Here is a 24,051-nt window from a genome sequence, read left to right as displayed (position 1 = left end):
GTCCAGGTGTTGGCGGGACAGTCCTGATTTCTAACCATTTTTCCCGCGTCCCCGCGGCGTTTTAAAGAAGTCCCGATGTTTGGAAAGATTGGAAACATTGGAGAGAGTCTTTCCAAACATCAGGACATTTTTTTAAACGCCTTGGGACGCGGGGGGGAAAAACTGTTAGAAACCAGGACTGTCCCGCCAACACCTGGGCGATCTGGCCACCTTAGCCAAGCAGCCGAGTGGACGGCGTGAGGGGGCAAAGGGGGCGGAGGGGTGGGCTGGCGGCCACTGCGCGCCCCGGGGACAGGGGAGAGGGAGGAGGGGAGGGGAGCACGCTTGCTCGGAGGGTCGCAACGGCCTCCCGGGGACACACTCTGCCTCGATTTCCCCCGGGGCTGCCTGATCTTACCCCCGCTCCCTCCTGGGCACGCGCGTGGCCGGTGCGCCCTCCTCCCTCCCGGGGGCTGGGCCGAGCCCGGCTCCTCCCTCCCCTCCTCCGGGCCTGCAGGTCCTCGTGCTCCTGGCAGCCTCCCGGTCCCTGCTTTCTCCCAGGTCCTGCTCCCTCCCAGGTCCCTGCTCCCTCCCCGGTCCCTCCCTTCCCCTCCGCCCTGGGCGCGCGGGGGGCTGGGCCGAGCCCGGCTCCTCCCTCCCCTCCTCCGGGCCTGCAGCTCCTGGTGCTCCCTGCAGCCTCCCAGGTCCCTGCTCCCGCCCAGGTCCCTGCTCCCTCCCAGGTCCCTGCTGCCTCCCCGGTCCCTGCAGCCTCCCCGGTCCCTGCCCGCCACCCTCCGCCATGGGCGCGGCGGGCTCGCAGCTGCTGGGCCGCCTCGGGGGCCCGCGCCGGGCCGCGCTGCCCGGGGCCGCCTGGCTCGGGGCGGCCGCGCTGGGCCTGGGCGCCGCGGCGCTGGGCACGGTGCTCTGGCGGCGGCGGGCCCGGCGGCCCCGGCGGCGGCAGCAGGTGGGCACCGTGGCCGAGCTGTGGATCTTCCCCGTCAAGTCCTGCAAGGGGGTGGCGGTGCGCGAGGCCGAGGGCACGGCGCTGGGGCTGCGCTGCGGCCGCCTGCGGGACAGGTAGGGGGAGCGGGCGCCGGATCGGGGTGAGGATGGGGGGCTTGTCAGCCCGGGACCTGCTGGGGTTGGGGTCGGGGGGAGTCCGGAGGGGAAGGGAGTTTACCGTTATCTTTCCCCCATTCCCCTTCCGGAAGGAGAGTAGAGGTTTGCCACAGGGTCAAACGCAAAACCAGGTGGTAAACCTGTTTTGGGAAGGTCAAGTTCACGCCTGAGCCAGATTGGGGGAGGTAGGCCGGGGCCAAAGTTCCTTCTGGGCAGAAGGACTGAGTCTGCCCTGGTTGTAAACTTGCTGTCTTCGCTTTTGGCTCCACAAGCAGAAACATAAACTGCCATCGCCACTAGGGGGCGGCCTGGAGCAACGCTGAACCCAAGGCCCTGGCTGGCTGCAGGGGCCTGGCTCTGGCCTCGCTGGGGCTCCAGTGGGTGCTGGGACATAGGGGTTCCCCACCGTGTCCGGTCCCAGGGCGAGGGTTTGATGAAGGAGGACCGCAGAGGGCAGCCCTGGGGGAGGTTAGGGGGTAGGGGAGAGGGGAGGGAGGAAAAGGGTGTCCTGAGTGTGCCCTGGCTCTTTTATCGCAGGTTTTGGCTGGTGATTAAGGAAGACGGACACATGGTCTCAGCCCGGCAGGAGCCCCGCCTGGTCTTGGTCTCCATCGCCTACGAGGACGACTGCCTGGTCTTCAGCGCGCCCGGCTTCGCCGAGCAGCTGGTCTTGCCCACCAAGCTGCCTTCCTCCAACCGGGTGCACAACTGCAGGTGCTCTGCTTGGGGCCCCCCTGGGACCTGCGACAGGCCCAGCCCCGCCTCCTAGGCTCTTCCCTGAACCCCCTCTTTGCCCAGGACGGGACGAGTCTGGTGAAGGAAGTGTTTAGGAGCCGTCTAGACTGAGTTGGAATCAGGTGTGATCAGGTGCAGGCTATTGCTTGAAGGTACCTGGGAATTGTTTTAAATATATTTTTATTGACTTCAGAGAAGAAAGGAGAGGGAGAGAGAGAGTCAGGAACATCGATGGGAGAGAAACATCGATCAGCTGCCTCCTGCACACCCCCTACCGGGGATATGCCCGCAACCTAGGTACATGCCCTTGACCAGAATCGAACCTGGGACCTTTTAGTCCGCAGGCCGACGCTCTATCCACCGAGCCAAACCGGTTAGGGCACCTGGGAATTGTTTTAAATACATATATATATTTTTATTGACTTCAGAGAGGAAGGGAGAGGGAGAGAGAGATAGAGAGAGATAGAGAGAAAATCATTAACTGGTTGCCTCCTGCACGCCCCCCACACACTGGAAATCCAGCCCGAAACCCGGGCATGTGCCCCAACCAGGAATCGAACCGTAACCTCCTGGTTCACAGGTCGATGCTCAACCACAGCCAAGCTGGCTGGGCGCTGGGAATGCTTTTTGTTGTTGTTGTTTGTTTAAATTTCTTGATTGATAAAGGTATCACATATTTGTCCAGCTGGGAATTGTTTTAATCAGACATGGTAAGACTCGCAGGTGAGGAAATGACTGTCACAAAGAAATATTATATATATATACATACATATATATATATATATATATATATATATATATATATATATATATATATATAAATATTTGCCAGTCCCTAAACACAGGGCGCCAAGCCGCGCAGGGCCACACGGGGGCGCTCCAGGCTGGTCAGGAGGCAGAGGGGACAGGAAAGAAGTGAGCAAGAGCCTTGACTGTCCTTTCCAGAGGAAGGACTTAGGATTGGCGGGTGTGGAGAATTTCAGTGGGTGCTGGGACGGAGGGGCTGGCACCTTTGGGCGCTGGGTGATTAGGGCAGGGGATGGGGGCCGGGGTTTAAAAGTAGCAGAGGAGGTGGCTGGAGCTGAGGCTCTCCGTTTGTGGGCATGGGTATGGAAACCCAGTGGTTTCCTACCTCTAGCTCTGGGAGGGCACTTGCTTTTGAATCAGCAAAACCCTGAGGTGGCAAAGCATCACAAATATAAACGGTCAAAAAGTGTGATTGGCCGAAACCCAGTTTGGCTCAGTGGATAGAGCGTCGGCCTGCAGACTGAAGGTTCCCAGGTTCGATTCCGGTCAGGGGCATGTACCTTGGTTGCGGGCACATCCCCGGTGGGGGGTGTGCAGGAGGCAGCTGATCGATATCTCTCTCTCTCATTGATGTTTCTAGCTCTCTATCCTTCTCCCTAACTCTGTAAAAAAATCGATAAAATATGTTTAAAATAAAAGTGTGATTGGTACCAACACGGAGGGCGTGGGAAGAGCCAACCTTTAGGGTCTGTCTCTTTCTGCTCCAGCAGAATGACTTCTATGCAGCGTTGCCTCCTTGTCCTCCTCCAAAAGCATCCTGAATCCCTGTGGTCCCCGGTCCAGCAGCTGAGAAAGGCAGAGCCTCAGGCCCTGAGGACCCCACCTGCTGCCCAGGACCCGCCGATGCAGGCCGTGACCCCGGTCCCTCTATCGCCCCTGCAGGATCTTTGGCCTGGACGTTAAGGGCAGGGACTGTGGCGACGAGGCGGCCCAGTGGTTCACCGGCTTCTTGAAGTCAGAGTCCTTCAGGCTGGTTCAGTTTGAGCAGAGCATGAAGGGAAGGGCGTCGAGGAGCATTTTCCCGTCTTTTGTGCAGAACTACCAGGTGAGCCGCCAGAGGCCCGCCCCTCCCCTGCCCCCCTCCACCCGCCCGCCACCCTGCTCTTTCTGCCTCCTCCTCCTGGGCCCCCTAAGAGCCTCTGGGGGGCCCCAGGCAGGGAAGGGTATTCTGGCCCAGGTGAGTGGCACTAGGGTACCACCTGGGCAGGTGTTGGGGATGGAGAGGGCAGTGGGATGCCTAGAGCAGTGTTTCCCAAGCTTCTCTCATGATGGGAATCACCTGGTGGAGTTGTTAAAACACAGATTCCCGGATCCCAACGAAGAAGTGCTAAACTGGAATTTTTGGGAACTTATACCCTGTTTCCCTGAAAATAAGACAGTGTCTTATATTAATTTTTTCTCCCAAAGTTGCGCTAGGTCTTATTTTCGGAGGATGTCTTATTTTCGGGGGAAACACGGTAGGTAAAATTGTATACTTAACTAGTGCTTTTACCTCTATGCTCCCCCCAAAAATCCCAGTTTAGCACTTCTTCGTTGGGGTTCGGGAATCTGTAGTTTAACAGCTCCACCCGGTGATTCTCATCATGCGAGAAGCTTGGGAAACGCTGGCCTAGAAGATAGAATGTGGGGGACCCCTGTGCAGGGAGGAGCCAGGAGTGACTCTGGGGCACTCTGGAGAACACGGCTGGGGAGGAGAGGTGAGCGTGAGAGGTTCCTTTGGGGCTAAACGCAGGTTTCCTAACATTTCAGAAGCAGGCTTCTCCCCCGGCCAGCGCTGCTCCCACAGGCAGCTCGGGACGGTTTTGTCGGGTGCTGGGAAGGCACCTCCAGTGAAGACACTGCGCCCCAGCCTTTGGTCCTGCAGTGAAATAAGGTTTAAAAGAGCATGCACGCTCCTCGGGGTGTCTCTCCCACCCCCTCCCCCAAGCCCCTCAGTCCCCAGGCTCCTTGAGTGCATGGCCTGGCACCTGCGTTGTTCTATGCAGTTTTCCCGCCTGGAACAAGGCTGGCGCGCAGTAGGTGCTTCATGAAATGCATGTTGAGGGGGCTGGTGGCAGCGGAAAGACATCCCTACTTCGGCAGAGCTGACTGGCCGCAGACGCTTCCCCCATTTGATGATGATGATGATGATGATGATGATGATGATGATGATGTGGGAGGGGGATCACCTATGGGGCGCTGGAGTGCGGAATGAGGAGGAAAAGGGGTTGAGGGGGTGGACCCCCAGCCTGGCTGATCCCCCGCCCCAAGTCCAGAGCTGACTTGGCCATTTCCAAGCTCGAAGCATCCCTTCCCTGCTTCTGCACTCGGGTGGTTTTGCTTCTAAAATTAAAAAAAAAAAAAATGTGTTTTTTAAAAATATTTTTTATTGAATTTTTACAGAGAGGAAGGGAGAGGGATAGAGAGCTAGAAACATCGATGAGTGAGAAACATCCATCAGCTGCCTCCTGCACGCCCCCTACTGGGGATGTGCCCGCAACCATGCCCTTGACCGGAATCGAACCTGGGACCTTCCAGTCTGCAGACCGACGTTCTATCCACTGAGCCAAACCGCTTTTGGCAAAAAAATATGTTTTTATTGATTTTAGAGAGGAAGGAAAAGGGAGAGAGAGAGAGAGAGAGAGAGAGAGAGAGAGAGAGAGAGAGAGAGAGAGAGAAGCATCAATGATGAGAGAGCATAATGGATCGGCTGCCTCCTGCACGCCCCCTACTGGGGATGGAGCCCGCAACCCAGGCATGTGCCCTTGACCAGAATCGAACCTGGGACCCTTCAGCCCGCAGGCCAATGCTCTATCCACTGAGCCACACCAGCCAGGGCTTGTGTGCAGACTTAGATTAGCTGTGCCGTCGGCCCCAGGACTGTCAGGAGGCGGCCAGGCCTGATGGGGGCCGTGCTCTTGGTGTAGGTGGCGTACTCGGACGGCAGCCCGATCCACATCATCTCCGAGGCCTCCCTGGCCGACCTGAACACCAGGCTGGAGAAGAAGGTGAAGATGGACCAGTTCCGGCCCAACATCGTGGTGACGGGCTGCGGGGCATTTGAGGAGGTCAGTGGCTCCCTATTTAAAAAAAAAAAAAAAAAAAAATATATATATATATATATATATATATATATATATATATGTATATATATATTTTATTGATTTTTCACAGAGAGGAAGAGAGAGGGATAGAGAATTAGAAACATCGATGAGATAGCTGATTCTCTCTCATCATTGATGTTTCTCTCTCTCCCTCTCTCTTCTTCTCCCTCTCCCTATCTATCTATCTATCTATCTATCTATCTATCTATCTATCGCTCCCTCTCCCTTCCTCTCTGAAATCAATAAAAATATATTTAAAAATAAAAAAAAAATCTGAGGAACAGAATAAACTGGTGAATATAATAGAATCAGGGACACAGAAAGGGAGTGGACTGACAATTCTCTGGGGAAAGGGGGTCTGAGGGGTGCGGGAAGAGACTGGACAAAAATCTTACACCTGTGGATGAGGACAGTGACGGGGGTGTGTGTGTAAGGGCATGGGATGGGGTGGGAAATCAGATGGAGGGAAACTATGGGGCGGAAAAGAGGAACATATGTAATAATCTGAACAATAAAGATTTATTTAAAAAATAAAATAAAATGAGGTCATGGTGAAGTAAAGAGCCAGTTATGCAAACCTCTGAGTAAGAATAATTAAAAAATAAAAAAGACGAAGGAAGCCTTAACTCAACAGACAGTGCTTGTTCCCCCTTCTCCTAGGACACCTGGGATGAAATCCAGATTGGCAGCATGGAAATGAAAAAGGTTTTGGCTTGCCCCAGGTAAGGACTCTCTCGCGAGACTTGGCCCCTGGGGAGTGGGGGTTCTTCGTCATCGGTTCTTCACCGTCACCTTACCCGCGGCTCCTGCCCGGCAGGTGCATCATGACCACGGTGGACCCCGACACCGGAGTGATAGACCGGAAGGAGCCCCTGGAGACCCTGAAGAGGTAGGACATGGGTCCCGTGTGTTTTTAACATGATCCCCACCGAGAGCTACCGGCACATGGGCACCTCCCACTCTGCCTTCCGCTTGGCTTGTGCCTATCGGTTCTTGGGAGTGCTGCTTCCTCTTTGTTTCTGGATGCATCTTTTCATGCTTTTGACAATTTAAAAAAAAAAAAAAAAATATATATATATATATATATATATATATATATATATATATATATATATATATATATATATATATATATAGTTTTTATGCCCTAACCGGTGTGGCTCAGTGGATAGAGCGTCAGCCTGCGGACTGAAGGGTCCCAGGTTCGATTCTGGTCAAGGGCATGGACCCTGGTTGCGGGCACATCCCCAGTAGGAGGTGTGCAGGAGGCAGCTGGTCGATGTTTCTTTCTCATTGATATTTCTAGCTGTCTATCCCTCTCCCTTCCTCTCTGTAAAACTCAATGAAATGTATTTAAATAAATAAATAAATAAATATATATATATATATATATATATATATATATATATATATATATGTATATGTTTTTATTGATTTTAGAGAGAGAGGAAAGGAGAGGGAGGGAGAAGGAGAGAGAAACATTAATGAGAAAGAGAAACCGCTATGGCCAGCCTGGGGTGAAAGCTTGAATCCTATGAAAAGCCCTTAGGTTATTATTTTTTCTTTTTTTAATCCTCACCCAAGGACCTTTTTCCATTGATTTTTTTAGACAGAGTGGAAGAGAGAGGGAAAGTCAGAGAGACTTACTGATGCGAGAGAAACACATCGATTGGTTGCCTCCTGCATGAGCCCTGATCAGGGCCCCGGTGGGCTGGGGGAGGAGCCTGCAACCAAGGTACATGCCCTTGACGGGAATCAAACTCGGGACCCTTCGGTCCACAGGCTGATGCTCTATCCACTGAGCCACATCAGCCAGGGCCGAAGCACTTAGGTTATTAATGCTTTTTGGCTCCTGAGGAGGAATTTGGGCTTCTTTCAGCTACCGCCTGTGTAATCCTTCGGAGCAGCCGATCTACAAGTCGTCCCCGCTGTTTGGGATGTATTATTCGGTGGAAAAAATTGGAAGCTTGAAAGTGGGCGACCCCGTGTACAAGATGGTGAGTGACGTGGGGAAAGGGCCAGCTGTGCTGTGGAAGGCGGGGCCTTGAATTCTCAGCCACGCTTTCTCACGTTCAGATGTTTCTACGTTTTGTGGGAAGAGTGAGCAGCTTGCATTCTGACCTGTGGGGATGGAAATGCCCTTTATTTATTTTTAAAATATATTTTATCGATGTTTTACAGAGAGGAAGAGAGAGGGTTAGAGAGCTAGAAACGTCGATGAGAGAGAAACACCATCCAGCTGCCTCTTGCACACCCCCTCCCGGGGATGTGCTCGCAACCAAGATACATGCCCTTGGCCGGAATCGAACCTGGGACCTTTCAGTCCACAGACCGACGCTCTATCCACTGAGCTACACCGGTTTCAGCAAAATGCCCTTTATTTTTAATGCCCTCAGTCATCTGTATTCCCCCACCCAGATTGCCCATCCCACTCTCCAGGCCATATAGGGGGCTGATGCTGGGGCTGCTACAGTGACAGTCATGTGTACCCAGCTCTCTAGCGGGTATTACTCAGAATAAGACCATTAAGGTGAGCGACCCGCGAGAGCTACATACTTATTTTTTTCTGTCTCTGATATACGGTATATATCATATGCTACACACACACACACACACACACACACACACACACACATATATACAAACACAGTCCCCCAAAAATGTATACATAGTGTAACAACAGATAGCTCAACTGATGTTTCTTTTCAGATTTAACACATTGGAATTAATAATCATTCAGAGTGTGTATACATTTTTTGGGACATATATATATGATGTCTCCCCCCAAAAAATATATATATATGTGTGTGTGTATACATGTATATATATATGTATATGTGTATATATATCATGTATCTATAAGATATACAGTATATATATATGCACATACACACAGAAATATGTATCATAAGCACTTTCATAGCCTTCCAATCTATTCCAATGTCATTTAAAAATATACTTTTATTGATTTCAGAAAAAAAGGGAGATAGAGAAACATCAATGATAAGAGAATCATTGATCAGCCGCCTCCTGCACGCCCCACACTGGGGATCCAGCCTGCAACCCAGACATGTGCCCGGACCGGGAATCGAACTGGGACCTCCCAGTTCTATGCTCAACCACTGAGCCACTCTGGCCAGCCTCAAATGCCATTTTTCGATGGCTTCATAACATTCCATCATCTTACAGTATTTTTGACAGTTGGACTATCGCCGGTTTTGCTAAGAAATAGTGTTACGGTCCATGTGTTCGTATGCAGAACATTTAAAATGAAGTGTTTTCCTCTAAGTTCTTTTTAAAGTGGAATTATTGGCTCATGGGGATCTCGGCATATTTTTTTTTTTTTTTTAGCACCTTGACCAATTGCTTTCCAAAGGGCTCTTCCCATCTGCATCCTCCCTCCCCCACCATGTCCTGGGAGAGACAGCCCTCGCTCTGAGCTGTTGGCAGAACTGGGTGGGCGACTCCATCTTAACTCGACTTTTTTTCATGATTTGGCGCAAGACATGGTTTTTATTTCCTGCATTTTGATAAGTGGCTGTTGTGTTGGGTATCTGAATTCCGTATATGGGCAGGACGAGAAAGAAAAGCAAATAATCAGACACTCTTGTTATTTTCCCAGATGTAAGCGTCCAAGAGACATCCATCAGGATTTTAACTACAATAACAACACCTCCGATCAGCTTCGCCCTGACACGAACCTTCGTTTCTTTGACTTTTTGGAGTTATTCCTGCTCCGAGTTAATGCAAGGAAAGTATTAGAGGTGATTTGGGGATAAGAAGGTTATATAGATTTTAGGCGAGGAAGACTGTTTCAATGAATAAAATCATCTATAGAATTGTTTTGAATGGCACTGTAGCTTTTTCAATTCTGACATTAATTCTGACGAGGGAAGAAAGGATAAAGAATCTGCTGAAAAGCTGCCCGATTTTTCCAAAACGTTTACATTTTATTACCTCGCCTTCCCTGTTTTAGGCGAAAGGAAGAACAGCAGGTTTCCTGATGTGCCTTTATGGATAAATACACAAAATTCTGTGAGCTGGTTCTTCACACGAGGATATATTTTTAATTGATTTTTTAGAGAGAGTGCAAGGGAGGAAGGGAGGGAGGGAGTGGCAGAGAGAAACATAGATGTAAGAGAGACACATTGATTGGTTGCCTCCCAAACTGGCCCTGCCTGGGGTGGGAGATTGAACTTGCAACCCAGGTATGTGCCCTTCACGGGGAATCAAACCCGCAACCTTCGGATGCTCAAACCACTGAGCATACTGACCAGGGCACTATTCATTGGTTTTACATGGCTATTGAGTCCTATGGACCTTCCATTCATGTACTTTTGACCCGACCACCATGGAATCCGGCTGTACTTGAGTAAGGCAGTTATTTTATAAAACTTATTTTTATATTCAATTGTGCCTCTCTTAAGCCGAATACAAGTATTTGTGCAACTGTGGAAATCCAGCTGTGATCAAGAAGAGAACTGGGATCTAAAAGAGAATGGAACTTGGAGAGTGGAGTGGGAAGAAGGAAGGCTGCCCATAGATTTTTTAGGCACAAATCATTGTTAATTTGATAACCAAGAAAAATGAACTTTTTGGGTATGATGCAACAGAAATTCTCATTGAAGTAATAAATATGTGAATGAATTTGCAGATGTATAATTTTGTGGTTCCTTTCATATTAATAAATGTACTTCCTCTTTGGTATGTATGAACCTGTTTCCAGGGCTTTCTTATTTTATTTTTTTTAAATATATTTTATTGATTTTTTACAGAGAGGAAGAGAGAGGGATAGAGAGTTAGAAACATCAATGAGAGAGAATCATCCATCAGCTGCCTCTTGCACACACCCTACTGAGGATGTGCCCGCAATCAAGGCACATGCCCTTGACTGGAATCAAACCTGGAACCTTTCAGTCCCCAGGCTGACGCTCTATCCATTGAGCCAAACTGGTTTTGGCAATAAAAATGTATTTTTTTAAAATTCTGGAGAGAAATTAGGAAGAGAGAGAAATAGAAACCCACCACATTGAAGGTCTGGGAGCTGTTTTTTCTATAGAGAATATGGGATCCAAAACCCTGCGTTCTGGAATATGCTGTCCCTCTATCTTCCCAGGCCTCCCACCACCCAACATTGCGGGGGAGGGAAGAGCTATGAGCCCAAGGATGCACCCCAATAGCTGCAGCAACGCTGATCTGTGTGCCCTGAACACGATTCCTGGATGTTGGGGTTGGGAGAGGGTGATAGCCTGAGGTTGGAGAATGAATAGGTTAGATGCACCTGTTCCTAGACTCCTGGAAAGGTGGCATGGACTCCTGGGTGCACCTGCTCCCCACTCTCCCCACGCCCGGGAGCTGCCCGCCGCCTGGTTTCTAGCTGAACGCAGGCTTTCTCTTGCACATGTTCCCTTTTTGGCCCCTTTTCATTTGGATAAAACAGGCCATGAGCTGAAACCGGTGTGGCTCAGTGGATAGAGCGTCGGCCTGCGGACTGAAAGGTCCCAGGTTCGATTCCCGTCAAGGGCATGGACCTTGGTTGCGGGCACATCCCCAGTGCGGGGATGCAGCTGATCGATGTTTCTAACTCTCTCTCTCTCTCTCTCTCCCTCTCTGTAAAAAAAATCAATAAAATATATATTTTAAAAAAAAACAGGCCTCGAGTAAGCAGATCGATCCTTGGGCAGCGGGCAGCCTGCCTGGGTCACGCGCCTGCCGGGCCGCAGCTAGCGGGCACCGGAGGCCAGCGCGCCCCCACCCCGCCCCTGACCCCGCCCCCTCTGGCGATCGCGGGCCTCTGATTGGCCGGGAGGGCGGGGCTTCCGGAACTGCCCTCCGGAGCTCGGTCCAAGGGTCACCACCCCAACCCCACCCGGCCCTGCACCCCCCAAGCTGGGGCAGCCGCGCACGTGACCGCGGTGCCCGGCCGGCTCCCCGCGCGCCCCGGCCATGGGCACCCCGGCGGGCAGCCACCTCTACGTGCGGGTGCTGCGCCTCCCCGAGCCGCCGCGGGCCTCCTGGCTGGGCACGGCCGCGCTGGGCCTGGGCCTGGGCGCCGTGGCGCTGGGCCTGGGGCTGGGCGCCCTGGCGCTGGGCAAGGGCCTCTGGCGCCGGGTGCTGCGCGGGGGGCGCCGGCGGCAGGTGGGCACCGTGGCCGAGCTGTGGATCTACCCGCTCAAGTCCGGCAAGGGCGTGGCGGTGAGCGAGGCCGAGTGCACCGCGCTGGGGCTGCGCTGTGGTCACCTGCGGGACAGGTACCGGCTCCGCGGGGTGGGGGTGGGCATGGGCATGGGCATGGGCATGGGCATGGAGGACCAGCTGGGGACAGGGTGGACCCGAGAGGCTGCAGGGACGCTCACAGGTCCTCCCGGGATGGGGATGGGGATGGGGATGGGGTTGGGATAGGGATGGGGATGGGGATGGGGATGGGGTTGGGGATGGGAGTGGGAGTGGGCATGGGCATGGGCATGGAGGACCAGCTGGGGACAGGGTGGACCCGAGAGGCTGCAGGGGCGCTCACAGGTCCTCCCGGGATGGGGATGGGGATGGGGATGGGGATGGGGATGGGGATGGGGATGGGGTTGGGATAGGGATGGGGATGGGGATGGGGTTGGGGATGGGAGTGGGAGTGGGAGTGGGAGTGGGCATGGGCATGGGCATGGGCATGGAGGGGATGGGGATGGGGTTGGGATGGGGATGGGGATGGGGATGGGGATGGGGATGGGGATGGGGATGGGGTTGGGGATGGGGTTGGGGATGGGAGTGGGAGTGGGCATGGGCATGGGCATGGAGGACCAGCTGGGAACGGGGTGGGCGCGGGAGGCTGCAGGGGCGCTCACAGGTCCTCCCGGGATGGGGATGGGGATGGGGTTGGGGATGGGGATGGGGATGGGCATTGGGGACCAGCTGGGGACGGGGTGGGCGTTCACTGGTCCTCCCGGGAACCAGGAGAGGGTGGGACAAGGGAAAGACAGGGATGCATCGCCTGGAGCTGAGCTGAGCACACACACCTGCTGTCCCCAGCTGGCTGGCTTTCCACCTGTCAAGGGCTCTTGCATCTTGCATCTTGCGCTCCTGCTGAGGTGTGGCATGGGTCCCCAGGCATGTCCAGCGGAAGCCCCGAGCCAGGATTGCCCCCCCCCACACCGCACCCCCTATACCCCTCTGCCTCGCCACTTTTTCTCACTCTCTCTTGAGAACTTGGGGTAACTTGGAGCCACCTCCCAGCCCCATCCAAAGAGCGCCCCCAGGCTGGCGCCACAGGATAAGGTTGGAAACTTGACGCTCGGGTTTCTTGCTGCTTGCAAAGTGCGGTTGCGTTGTCATGTTACTGCGTCCGTTAAAAACAAACAAACACAAAACACATGTGCTGAGCTAATCTTCCCCCATAATTCTCTCCAGCTGGTTTTTATGGGGTAAGAACCCGGCTCAGAGCCGCGGGCAGTGGGCAGGCAGGCAGGACTCGGGTTCCCTTCGCCCTTGGTGCGTGGAGAAGAGGGGCACTATTCACGCCCCATTGGGTAGGCACAATCCCTGGGAATTCATGGGGTTCAGCCAAGACTGCAAAGGCCCAGAGCAAGGGCCTTGTCCTCCTCGGGGTCTGGCTTCAGGAATGACGTTCTAATTTATGCTATAGCATAGATACATCTAGAGAACATTATATTAAGTGACATAAGCCACCCTGGCCTCATGGTTCGTCTGCACCCCAAACGCCTTCCTCCCCGTGGCAGCCCTCACAGCTTCTGTGGGTAACACGGGGCTCAGGGCCTGTCACTTCCTTCCTCTCCCCGATAGAGGGCGACGTGACACCGTGGAAAGATGAGCGATGCCTCTTGGCTCCAGGGAGGAAGCCAGCGGCCCCAGCTCTCCCAGGGTTTGCATAAGGACTCCGGAGGAGCGTAGCATTGACTTTGCAGGCCCAGAGGTCAAGGTCATTGCCAGTGCGCTGTACCCGTTGGAAAGAGATGCACTGAGCTCACAGTGCAAAGGGCGATCGTAAGAGCTGGCATTTGCACGGGGGTGCACGCTTCCCTGACCTGCTGCCAAGCAACGTGACCCGGGGATGCAGTCCTACGGGGCAGCTGACGCAGCGTGACCGGTGGCAGGATGCAGGGGAAGGGGCACCAGGAAAGGTTTGGGGAGGTCAGGAGCGACATCGTCGCTGGAGCTGAAAATGCAAAATTAATGAATTTTCCCAGCAAGCCCATTGAAGGAGGAACATTCTAGAGCAGTGGTTCTCAACCTTCCTAATGCCGCAACCCTTTCACACAGCTCCTCATGTTGTGGTGACCCTGAGCCATGAAATTATTTTCGTTGCTACTTCATAGCCAATGTTGGTACTGCTATGAATTGTAATGTAAATATCTGTTTTCCGATGGTCTTAGGCGACCCACAGGTTGAGAACCGCTAGCAGGGTCGCCTAAGACCATCGGAAAACACAGATATTTACATTACGATTCATAACAGTAGCAAAAGGACAGTTATGAAGTAGCAACAAAAATAATTTTATGATTGGGGGTCACCACAACGGGTGAGCAGCCTGTCGGGGCGGTCCATGCACATCTTGTCTTTTGCAAACGGCAGGTTCTGGCTGGTGATCAACGAGGCGGGGACCATGGTGACCGCCCGCCAGGAGCCGCGCCTGGTGCTGGTGTCCCTGACCTGCGAGGGCGACACGCTGACCCTCAGCGCGGCCTACATGCAGGACCTGCTGCTGCCCGTCGAGGCGCCCGCCACCAATCCCGTGCTCAAGTGCAGGTGAGCCAACGGCCCTTCTCAGCCCTGGTGTGCGTGTGTCGAGAACGTTCGACTTTCGGAGAGAATCCTGAGAAAGGTGGTCAGCAATTAGTGAAGGATTCCAAGTCCTTTTTGTTTGTTTGTTTAATTTTGTATTTAAAAAAATATATATTATTGAATTTTTTACAGAGAGGAAGGGAGAGAGATAGAGGAAGCTAGAAACATAATTCTTGGTGGTGAAAATTTTTATCCCTTAATTTTTAACCCATCTGCAATGGCGTGAAAACGTTCTGCATGATCCTGTATAGACTTTGACCCCTGCCCCAAAGACTAAACAAGAACCTTTTTGGAAATTGCAAATGAGAAATGCTCAGACTCTTGGGGCAAAGATGTCAAGAATCCACTGGTCCATACAACCCAAAGTCATCTACAAATTCAGTGCAATCCCTACCCAAAAAATCCCAATGGCATTTGCCCCAGAAGTAGAAGACTACAATCCTAAAATGTGCATAGAACCACGAAATACCCCGAATAAAGCAATTTTTTTTTGGGGGGGGGGGGAGAGAAGAAAGAAAGAACAAAGTCAAAGGCATCCCACTTCCTGATTTCAAACCATACTACAGAGCTACAATAATCAAAACATTACCAGCATAAAAATACTAGACAGCAGATCAACGGAACAGAATCGAGAACCCAGAAATAAACCCACGCCTACAAAGTCGATCAATATTTGACAAAAGATGCCAAAATCGGTTTGGCTCAGTGGATAGAACATCAGCCTGTGGACTGAAAGGTCCCAGGTTCGATTCCGGTCAAGGGCATGTACCTTGGTTGCGGACATATCCCCAGTAGGGGTGGGGGGTGCAAGAGGCAGTTGATGGATGATTCTCTCTCGTCGATGTTTCTAACTATCCCGCTCTGTAAAAAAAAAAATCAAGGAAAACTGGGTATTCACAGAAGCAAGGGGCAGGTGAACATCACGTCTCCTGATAATGAAGGGATGACGGTGACATCACAGTGTGGGCAGGTTCTCTGATGTGGGTGGGGCATGGTAAGGTCCTCAGATTTGCAAAGCCAGGCTCAGTCTTCACTCCTCCTCACACCCCTTCCCCGCCCCCCCCCCCCCCCCCCCGCAGGGTGCATGGCCTGGAGATCCAGGGCCGGGACTGTGGCGAGGCAGCAGCCCAGTGGATCACCAGCTTCCTGAAGGCCCAGCCCTACCGCCTGGTGCACTTTGAGCCTCACATGCCGCCCAGAAAGTCCCACCAGATAATGGACGCATTCCGGCCCACAGACCAGGTGAGAGATGTGTGTCTGGCAACCCACAGACTTAAATGATGCCACCGGCTCTTCCAGGAACAAGGCTGCACGGAGTCATGGTGACAGCGGGGTTGGGAGCACGCTGTTGTGTAGTTCAGTTACTAGGGCCATTCAACAAATCACTATCATCAAGAATCTTTTATTTATTTATTTATTTTATTGATTTCAGAGAGGAGGGGAGAGTGTGAGAGAGAGAAACATCAGGGATAAGAGAGAATGATTGATCGGCTGCCTCCTGCAGGCCCCCTACTGGGGACCGAGCCTCCAACCCGGGCATGTGCCCTTGACCGGAATCAAACCCAGGACCCTTCAGTCCGCAGGCTGATGCTCTGTCCACTGAGCCAAACTGGCCAGGGCCAGCAAGAGTCTTTAACACTGCAGATTGCGTAAGTAAATACCTGTGGAATCAATGAATGATTTTTTTATTCACACACAATGAGGTCATCGAGCCCAACCGCCTGATTGTCAGCTAAGATATTAACCGTGAGAAACCAGAGGCTGGGAAAGCTGGAGTGACCTCCCCAAGGGCACTCGCCCACCGACAGCTCCAAGACCCCAAGGTCACGTCCACGTCCCTCCATCATGTAATTCCCGTTATCTGCAAGGCCTTCCGCATCACTGTGACTTTTCTATAAAAAAGGCCCGGCCTGTGTGGCTCAGTGGTTGAGCCATCGACCTATGAGCCAGGAGATCTCGGTTCGCTTCCCAGTCAGGGCACAGGCCCGGGTCTAAGGCTCGACCCCCAGCGGGGGGTGTGCAGGAGGCAGCCGATCAGGGATCCTCTCTCATCATGGATGCAGTTAATGTTTCTCTGTCTCTCTCCCTTCTTCTCTGAGATCAATAAAAATATAAAAAGAACTAGAGAAATATTGAAAGAGATTGGGGGGGGGGGGGAGAAGAGCGGGTTCTGAGGTTTAGACCCGCCTGACCCCTGAGAAATCCTTTGTGTAATACCCCGTTTCCCCGAAAATAAGACAGCAGTGTCTTATATTAATTTTTGCTCCAAAGATGCGCTAGGTCTTATTTTCAGGGGATGTCTTGTTTTTCCATGAAGAAGAATACGGTACACATTTATTGTTAAATGAAAAGAAAGGAAATTTATTACCTGCATACGGTACGGCAGTACGGTCGATGTCAACACAAACCAGACAGACTGTGAATCCTACAGCATCAAGAATTGACTCGTTTATTCGATGACAGTCATGTCATCATCTTCTGGAACATCATCCTAACCATCCAATTCCGGAATTTCCTGATGAATTTCTTGTGACTCCATTTCTTTCAGAATCAGTCGACCAAATCTCTCATGTTTTGCCTGTGAGGGGGCCTTATTTTCGGGGGGGGGGGGGGGATGCCTTATATTTCACTCAGAAGGAAACCTGTTAAGTAGGTCTTATTTTCGGAGGATGTCTTGTTTTTGGGGAAACACGGTAACGGTTTGTCTCTCCATCAGATCGCGTACTCGGACGCCAGCCCGCTCCTGCTCCTGTCTGAGGCTTCACTGGCGGATCTCAACTCCAAGCTGGAGCGGAAAGTCAAGGCAACGAACTTCAGGCCCAATATCCTCGTTTCGGGCTGCGGCGAGTATGCAGAGGTAACGCGAGCCTTCCTGGCCTTTTTCCTTGGATTTAACTTTTTTTTTTTTAAAGGCCTGAGAGTCTTTGAAGTGACATTCGATTATTTCTAAAGTTCATTTTTATTTTTTATTTTTTATTTCCTGCGCACCCGACCAGGGTTGGGGGCGTCACAGGAATAGACAAGGCAGAGATGTGCTTTTATGTGATGTCGGTGCCCCCCGGTGGAGAAACGCACACGGTACAGGCCCGGGCTGCTCTGTACCGAGCTGTCCAGATTTCTGGACTGTTGCGAAATATTGCAGTTACGGGGCCCATTTCATGACTTAAAAGAAAAGCCTGCAATACACATACCAAGACTAATACACACTGCCCAGCTGGTGTGGCTCAGTGGTTGAGCATCGGCCTATGAACCAGAAGGTCACAGTTTGATTCCCGGTCAGGGCACAGGCCCAGGTTATGGGCTCCGTCCCCAGTGTGGGGCGTGCAGGAGGTAGCAAATCAATGATTCTCTCTCTACATTGATGTTTCTGTCTCTCTCTCTCTCTATCCATCTCCCTTCCTCTCTGAAATCAATAAAAATATAATTTTAAAAAAGAGTAATGTAGACTCTTTTTAAAAAATATATATTTTATTTATTTTTTTACAGAGAGGAAGGAAGAGGGATAGAAAGCTAGAAACATCAATGAGAGAGAAAACATAGATCAGCTGCTTCTTGCATGCCTCCTACCAGGAATATGCCCGCAACCAAGGTACATGCCCTTGACCGAAATCCAACCTGGGACCCTTCAGTCCGCAGGCTGATGCTCTATCCACCGAGCCACACCGGTTTCGGCGAACTGAGGGTCTTAATCCACCTCAGTCGCACACACAGTGATCTGACACAGCCTCTCCAGACCCTCTCCTCGCTTTTCCCCACTCCTCTTTCTCCTTCTTTCTCCGCCTCTTTGAGTCTGGCAGCATCAATCAGGGCGGCTTCCTGCAGGAGGCGGGCTTCCATCACAGATGGACAAGTGAGAGGAAAGGAGACTTCACTTCAGGCGAATGAACTGACGCATGGAAGGCAGAGAGAGGGGCAGGAAGCTGTGTGTCTTCACGGGACTGATGCAAACTCTTCCATCTTTAGCCAAAGCCGGTTTGGCTCAGTGGATAGAGCGTCGGCCTGTGGACTGAAGGGTTCTGGGTTCGATTCCGATCAAGGGCATGTACTGCCTTGGTTGCGGGCACATCCCCAATAGGAGGGAAGTGCGCAGGAGGCAGCTGATGGATGTTTCTCTCTCATCGATGTTTCTAACTCTCTCTCCCTCTCCCTTCCTCTCTGTAAAAAATCAATAAAATATATTTAAAAATAAATAAATAAGCTGCCATCTCTGATGCGAGGGGCACGTCGGGGCGAGGGCTGCGGAGTGCTCACATGGCCTCTGCGTCCTGTCCCCTAGGATTCGTGGCACAAGCTTCTCGTCGGGGACGTGGAGCTGAGGAGGGCGATGGCCTGTTCCAGGTAAGACCCTCCCGGCGTGGCTGCCCGGGACAGGGAGGGCGGGACCAGGCCTCTGTTCCCGTGTGACGCTCTGGGCCCGTGTGCGCAGGTGCCTTCTCACCACTGTGGACCCGGACACGGGCATCATGAGCAGGAAGGAGCCGCTGGAGACTCTGAAGAGGTAGGAACGGGCTGTAATATCTCCAAGAAGCAGCAGTCAAACGCCGCCGCCACCACCACCACACACACACACACACACACACACACACACACACACACGGCCTTAGGGACTCCGATCTGGGAAGTAGTCTGAGGAGATGGGGATGGGGCTGGCCCCCGGGGTGCCTGCTTGCACACACGTTTGTTTGTTTGTTTGTTTGTTTGTTTGTTTTTCATTGAGAATTCACGATGCAGACACACCGATTAAAAAACAGACTCACAGTGTTTAGCCATGTTGGCAAATTTTTATCGCGGAACCGAGATGACGCCAGAGCGTATGAGGTGTGATAATGGCATTGAGGGGATGCAAGGCGCGTCCGTGTGTTTGGACAAAGATGTTAAACGTGTGTGGGGAAGTGACATGATGTCTGGGATGGGCTGCAGATTATTTTAGGGGGAAAAAAAAAAAAAAGACACGGGAATCCTGGCTGGGTGCTCAGTGGTTAGAGCGTCGGCCCAGGAACTGAAGGGTCTCAGGTTCGATTCTTGGTCAAGGGCACATACAGTCCTGAGCCCCACTCAGGCTGAGGTGCGCAGGAGACAACGAATCGATGCATCTGCATTGATATTTCTATCTCCCCCTTTCCCTCCCTCTCTCTCCTACTCTCTCTCTCTAAAAAAAAAAAAAAAAAAAATCAATGGAAAAAATATTCTCGGTTGAGAATTAACAACAAAATATAACATGGGAAAAATGTTGATAAATAGAATCTGGGTGATAACAGTGGATTCATTGCACTGTTTGTTTTTTTAATATATGTATTTATTTTTTTATTGATTTCAGAGAGGAAGGGAGAAAGAGAGAGAGACAGAAGCATCTATGATGCGAGAGAATCATTGATCGGCTGCCTCCTACGCACCCCCTACTGGGGATCGAGCCAGCAACTCAGGCCTGTGCCCTGACCGGGAATCGAACCGTGATCTCCTATTTGTAGGCCGACACTCAACCACTGAGCCACACCACCCGGGGTCTGGATGTTGTTCTCCATGAGGCAGCAGGCAGGGCAGAACTGGGTGGTTCTGTGTCCCACCAGCCAAGCCATGGGGGATCGGACCCTCCTCCTTTCCTGCACGCCTGCTTCTCTCTGCCACCAGCATGTTCCTTGGCGTCGGGCACCGTCCCCTGTGGGTGTCAGAGATGCCAGCCTCCTGAGGACCACCCCCTGCCCCCCCGTGGGCTAGGCCGCCCCCCTTCCCCTCCAAGGGAACCTGTGTTTACAGAGAATCACTGATCCAAACACAGAGCGAGGGTGGGCACACGGAGTCAAGGGGACTAGCTCGCTCTCCTGAAATTCCGTATGTTCCCTGCAGGCCCCCCCTCTTTGCTCTTAAGCCCCCAGGAGACAGAGCAGCCAGCCTAGGTGCCTTCTCCTCTCGCCCAGGAGATTTAGGTTGCCACAGAGGCAGTAATTTATGCTTCCCGGGGCAGGTAGTCATAAATCGGGCCGCGAAGGGCCCGGCCGCAGGACATAAATCATGGACGTGAAGCAAACAATGGTGTCCAGACGACTCCTGGCTCAGGGGCAGGGTGCTCGGAGCCACACTGCTTCCCCCCACCCCACCCCCCTGTGTCCTCGTGGTGCCCAAGGGCTGCGTTGCCCCCCCTAGGCATGTTCTCAGCTGGGAGGCCTCTCCGATGGCCTTGCCTCCTGATGGTGCCACCCACGGCGGGCACGGGGTCCCGTGTGTTCGAAATAGCAGCCCGGAGGCCCAGGGAGGCACCCACTGGCAGGAACAGATGAGGAAGGAATTAGTCTTTCCCTTTACTTTTTATTTTTTTTTAAATACATTTTTATTGATTTCAGAGAGGAAGAGGGATAGAAACATCCAGGATAGGAGAGAATCACTGACTGGCTGCCTCCTGCACGCCCCCTACTGGGGATGGAGCCCACAACCCAGGCATGTGCCCTTGACCAGAATCGAACCTGGGACCCTTCAGTCCACAAGCCTATGCTCTGCCCACTGAGCCAAACCGGTCTCAGGGCCTTGAGGAGGAGGTAGAATTTGAATGCACGGGGACCTGGGGCGGGGCGTCCTGCAGGAATTGCAGAAAAATCAGCAAACCGGGAAAGTACGGAGGGGACAGGACATGGAAGATGCCTGGGCAGTGCCGTCTGGGGGCATGGGAGGGGCAAAGGGGCACAGGTTTGCAGAGGCTGGTGAGGGCAGGGAGAGGCAGTGGCCAGACCAGAGCAAGCTTACAAAAAGAATTCAGGCTGAAACCGGTTTGGCTCAGTGGTAGAGCATTGGTCTGCGGACTGAAAGGTCCCAGGTTCGATTCCGGTCAGGGGCATGTACGTTGGTTGCGGGCACATCCCTGGTAGGGGATGTGCAAGAGGCAGCTGGTCGATGTTTCTAGCTCTCTATTTCTCTCCCTTCCTCTCTGTAAAAAATCAATACAATATATTAAAAAAAAAAGAAAAGAATGTAGTCTAGTGCAGTGGTCTGCAAACTCATCAGCCCACAGAGCCAAATATCCACAGGACAACGACGGACATGTCTTTGGAGAGCCACGTTTTTTTAAACGTAAACTTCTTCTAACGCCACGTCTTCAACATAGACTCGCCCAGGCCGTGGTGTTTTGTGGAAGAGACACACTCCAGGGGCCAAAGAGCCGCCTGTGGCTCTCGAGCCGCAGTTTGCCGACCACTGGTGATGGTGACAGACATGAGGATCAGGAGGAGGGGTGTGTGGGAGAAGGAAGGTGATGAGGGATGTGGAAGCATATCCAGTACAGGGACCGTTGCTTGGAGGAAAGATGCAGGGTGTGGCCACTGCTTGCACTTCTGCGGTGTGCGCACTGGGGGGCGCTGTTCTGGGTGATGGGGAGGTGCTCCCCGGAGCTGGGCCCCAGGGCCCCGTGGGGTTCATTCTCACTCACCTCCGCCGAGAGGAAACCAGGTGTGGCTTGAGCTCTCGCTTCTGTGCGGCTGTCACTCACCCTGGTCTCTCTCCTCCTGTAGTTACCGCCTGTGTGACCCTTCCGAGCAGAAACTGTACGGAAAATCGCCTCTCTTTGGACAGTACTTGGTTCCGGAAAACCCGGGGACGATCAGAGTGGGGGATGCCGTCTACCTGCTGGACCAGTAATGGGGACCCCGGGTCCCCGGAGAGCAGGTGCCCTGGAGAAAAATGCCCTCGAAAATGCCACCCCTTTGACATACCGTGTGTTGGAGCCTCTGCCTTTTCTTGAGATCTCTGGTTTCCCGAGTCTTTGCTTTTGTGGATTTCCTTGTGTCTCGATGCTCCCAGAGTCCTGAGCCTCAAGCCCAAAAACATAACACAGTCTCCATGACTGAGTCGGACTCCCGGAAGCCACCTAACGGCCAGGCGTCTGAGAATTCCGTGTGTCGCTATGATGGTGGGGTCATTCTTTCTCCTTCCTCTGGATTCACCTCCTGGGAGCGCTCACCTCGGTCATGTCATGGCCCCCCCTTAGGGAGAGAGAAAAGAAGAGACGGAGGAAGAGTGGGCGAGCGAGAGGAATGTTCTAGAAGGTTTTGTGTGTGTGTGGGGGGCACGCAATGGGAATTAAATAGCTCCCCAAGCAAGGCTGGAATGTCACGTGGCTTTTCTCCTCCTGGAGCCCCAGGTGAGGTCCCGAGAGGGCACAGAGAGCATGACCTAGGGGTGGGGGTTGTGGGGGAGGTCTGCTGCCTGGGGGATGGGTGCTGAGTGGGTAGAACTGTGGCTGGAGGCCGGGTGAGCTTGACTAGCCAAGTGTGACCTTGGGACATGGCCCATGGGGTTATCACCACCCGGGCCGGGAGTCCAGGCAGATCATTCCAGCAGTGCCTGATGGGAGGACAGAGTGGCCCCCCTCCTGGGTGTGGCCAGGGTGTTGGTGCCACGCCCAACAGGGCACCTCCCTGTGTTTGATTGGCCCGTGCAATTCTGGAGGCGGGCCTGGAGGGATACTCCTCAGAGAATTCGGGGACCAGTAGTTTTGGGAAGTCCTGTGCGCCTCATAGCTCTCCCAAGGCCAGCAGCTGGCCGAAGGCCCTGGAGGCCTGCAGTTGGCGTTGACCACCACCCTCCCTCAGCTGATCCCCTTTGAGATGCGGCTCTGGCCTCCGGGAAGTGCCAGCCGGGGGCAGGGAGTCGGGTCAGCAGGAGGGACGTTGGGAAGTGACAATTCCTGATCCCATGGAGGAGGCCTCTTGTGGGATGCGTCCTTCTGCATGGAAGGATGGGATTAGGGATTACAAGGTCCAAGGGGACGAGGAAAGGGCCTCCTGGACCAGCTCCCCATGCGTGGATCTTAGGGGAGAAGCATTCTCTCTCTTGGGACTCGTTTTCCCAACCTGATGGATGGATGGGTGGACAAGAGGCGCCATCCTTCTGTCTGCTAGCCTTGCTTCCATGGCAACGCTTCCCAGGGAGTGCTGCCTCCCTCCACCATGAGCACAATTACCGCCGACCCCGAAGGCCCCCCAACCTACATAAGCTCGCGCCCTGTGCTAGGATCTCTCGTCAGCAAGAACAGACTCTGTTTGCTGCCACCGTGTTCTTAGAAATGAACTAGTGGGTTATGACAGCATCTCAAAGTTACCCCATTCCATTCCAAGCAAGGGGAAGACTCTGGCTCTGCACCACCAATGACTGGGGATTATAAAAATGTGTTTTTAAATATATTCTTATGCATTTCAGAGAGGAAGGGAGAGGAAGAGAGAGAAACATCGATGCTGAGAGAGAATCGTTGATCGGCTGCCTCTCGTACGTCTCACACTGGGGATCAAGCCCGCAACCCGGGCATGTGCCCTGATGGGGAATCGAACTGTGACCTCCTGGCTCCTAGGTCGATGCTCAAGCACTGAGCCATGTTGACTGGGCTAAAAATGCATTAAAACAACAACAACAATAATCGGAGGGATCTTGGTGTCAGATCTCGGTGACTGTGTTGTCCTTGGGAGGAGGCCTAGGCCATGGCCTTGACTGTGATCCTGCTCTCCCTGGGTCTCACTGCGGGGGGCCTGGGGGGTGGAGGGATGGGTGGGGCACGGGT

The 24,051-nt window shown here is 52.9% G+C and overlaps 1 protein-coding gene across 7 annotated transcripts; it reads left to right on the top strand.

Annotated features, from left to right (window-relative positions):
• The first annotated feature begins 723 nt into the window (after positions 1-723).
• Positions 724-22,598, top strand: LOC118727643 (mitochondrial amidoxime reducing component 2). Of its 7 annotated transcripts, none has more exons than XM_045587107.1 (8): positions 724-1,056; positions 14,304-14,477; positions 15,593-15,755; positions 17,230-17,370; positions 18,790-18,851; positions 18,940-19,011; positions 20,655-20,725; positions 21,643-21,953. In XM_045587107.1, exons 1-8 carry the CDS (start codon positions 779-781, stop codon positions 21,867-21,869), a joined length of 1,188 nt encoding a protein of 395 aa, XP_045443063.1. In that variant the 5' UTR covers positions 724-778; the 3' UTR covers positions 21,870-21,953. The 7 variants fall into 7 exon arrangements, with proteins under 7 accessions (XP_045443063.1, XP_036309364.1, XP_036309361.1 ...); XM_036453468.2 differs by lacking the exons at positions 14,304-14,477; positions 15,593-15,755; positions 17,230-17,370; ... (2 more) ...; positions 20,655-20,725; positions 21,643-21,953 and adding exons at positions 1,636-1,812; positions 3,523-3,685; positions 5,547-5,687; ... (2 more) ...; positions 7,603-7,749; positions 9,346-9,647 and having other exon boundaries at positions 740-1,056; XM_045587108.1 differs by lacking the exons at positions 14,304-14,477; positions 15,593-15,755; positions 17,230-17,370; ... (2 more) ...; positions 20,655-20,725; positions 21,643-21,953 and adding exons at positions 1,636-1,812; positions 3,523-3,685; positions 5,547-5,687; ... (2 more) ...; positions 7,603-7,720; positions 9,346-9,575 and having other exon boundaries at positions 741-1,056.
• The last annotated feature ends 1,453 nt before the right edge of the window (positions 22,599-24,051 follow it).

This window comes from Pipistrellus kuhlii, unplaced genomic scaffold, assembly GCF_014108245.1.
Source record: "Pipistrellus kuhlii isolate mPipKuh1 unplaced genomic scaffold, mPipKuh1.p scaffold_m20_p_25, whole genome shotgun sequence".
In the NCBI taxonomy this organism is placed as follows: Eukaryota; Metazoa; Chordata; class Mammalia; order Chiroptera; family Vespertilionidae; genus Pipistrellus; species Pipistrellus kuhlii.
The sequence above is the reverse complement of the archived record's forward strand: the minus strand, read 5'-3'. Positions and strand labels throughout refer to the sequence as shown.

Coding starts and splice junctions, on each gene's coding strand:
- LOC118727643 (XM_045587106.1), top strand. CDS start 11,670: ATGGGCACCCCGGCGGGCAGCCACCTCTACGTGCGGGTGCTGCGCCTC. Junction 14,478..15,592: donor AATCCCGTGCTCAAGTGCAG/GTGAGCCAACGG, acceptor CCCCCCCCGCAG/GGTGCATGGCCTGGAGATCC. Junction 17,371..18,789: donor GCTGCGGCGAGTATGCAGAG/GTAACGCGAGCC, acceptor CCTGTCCCCTAG/GATTCGTGGCACAAGCTTCT.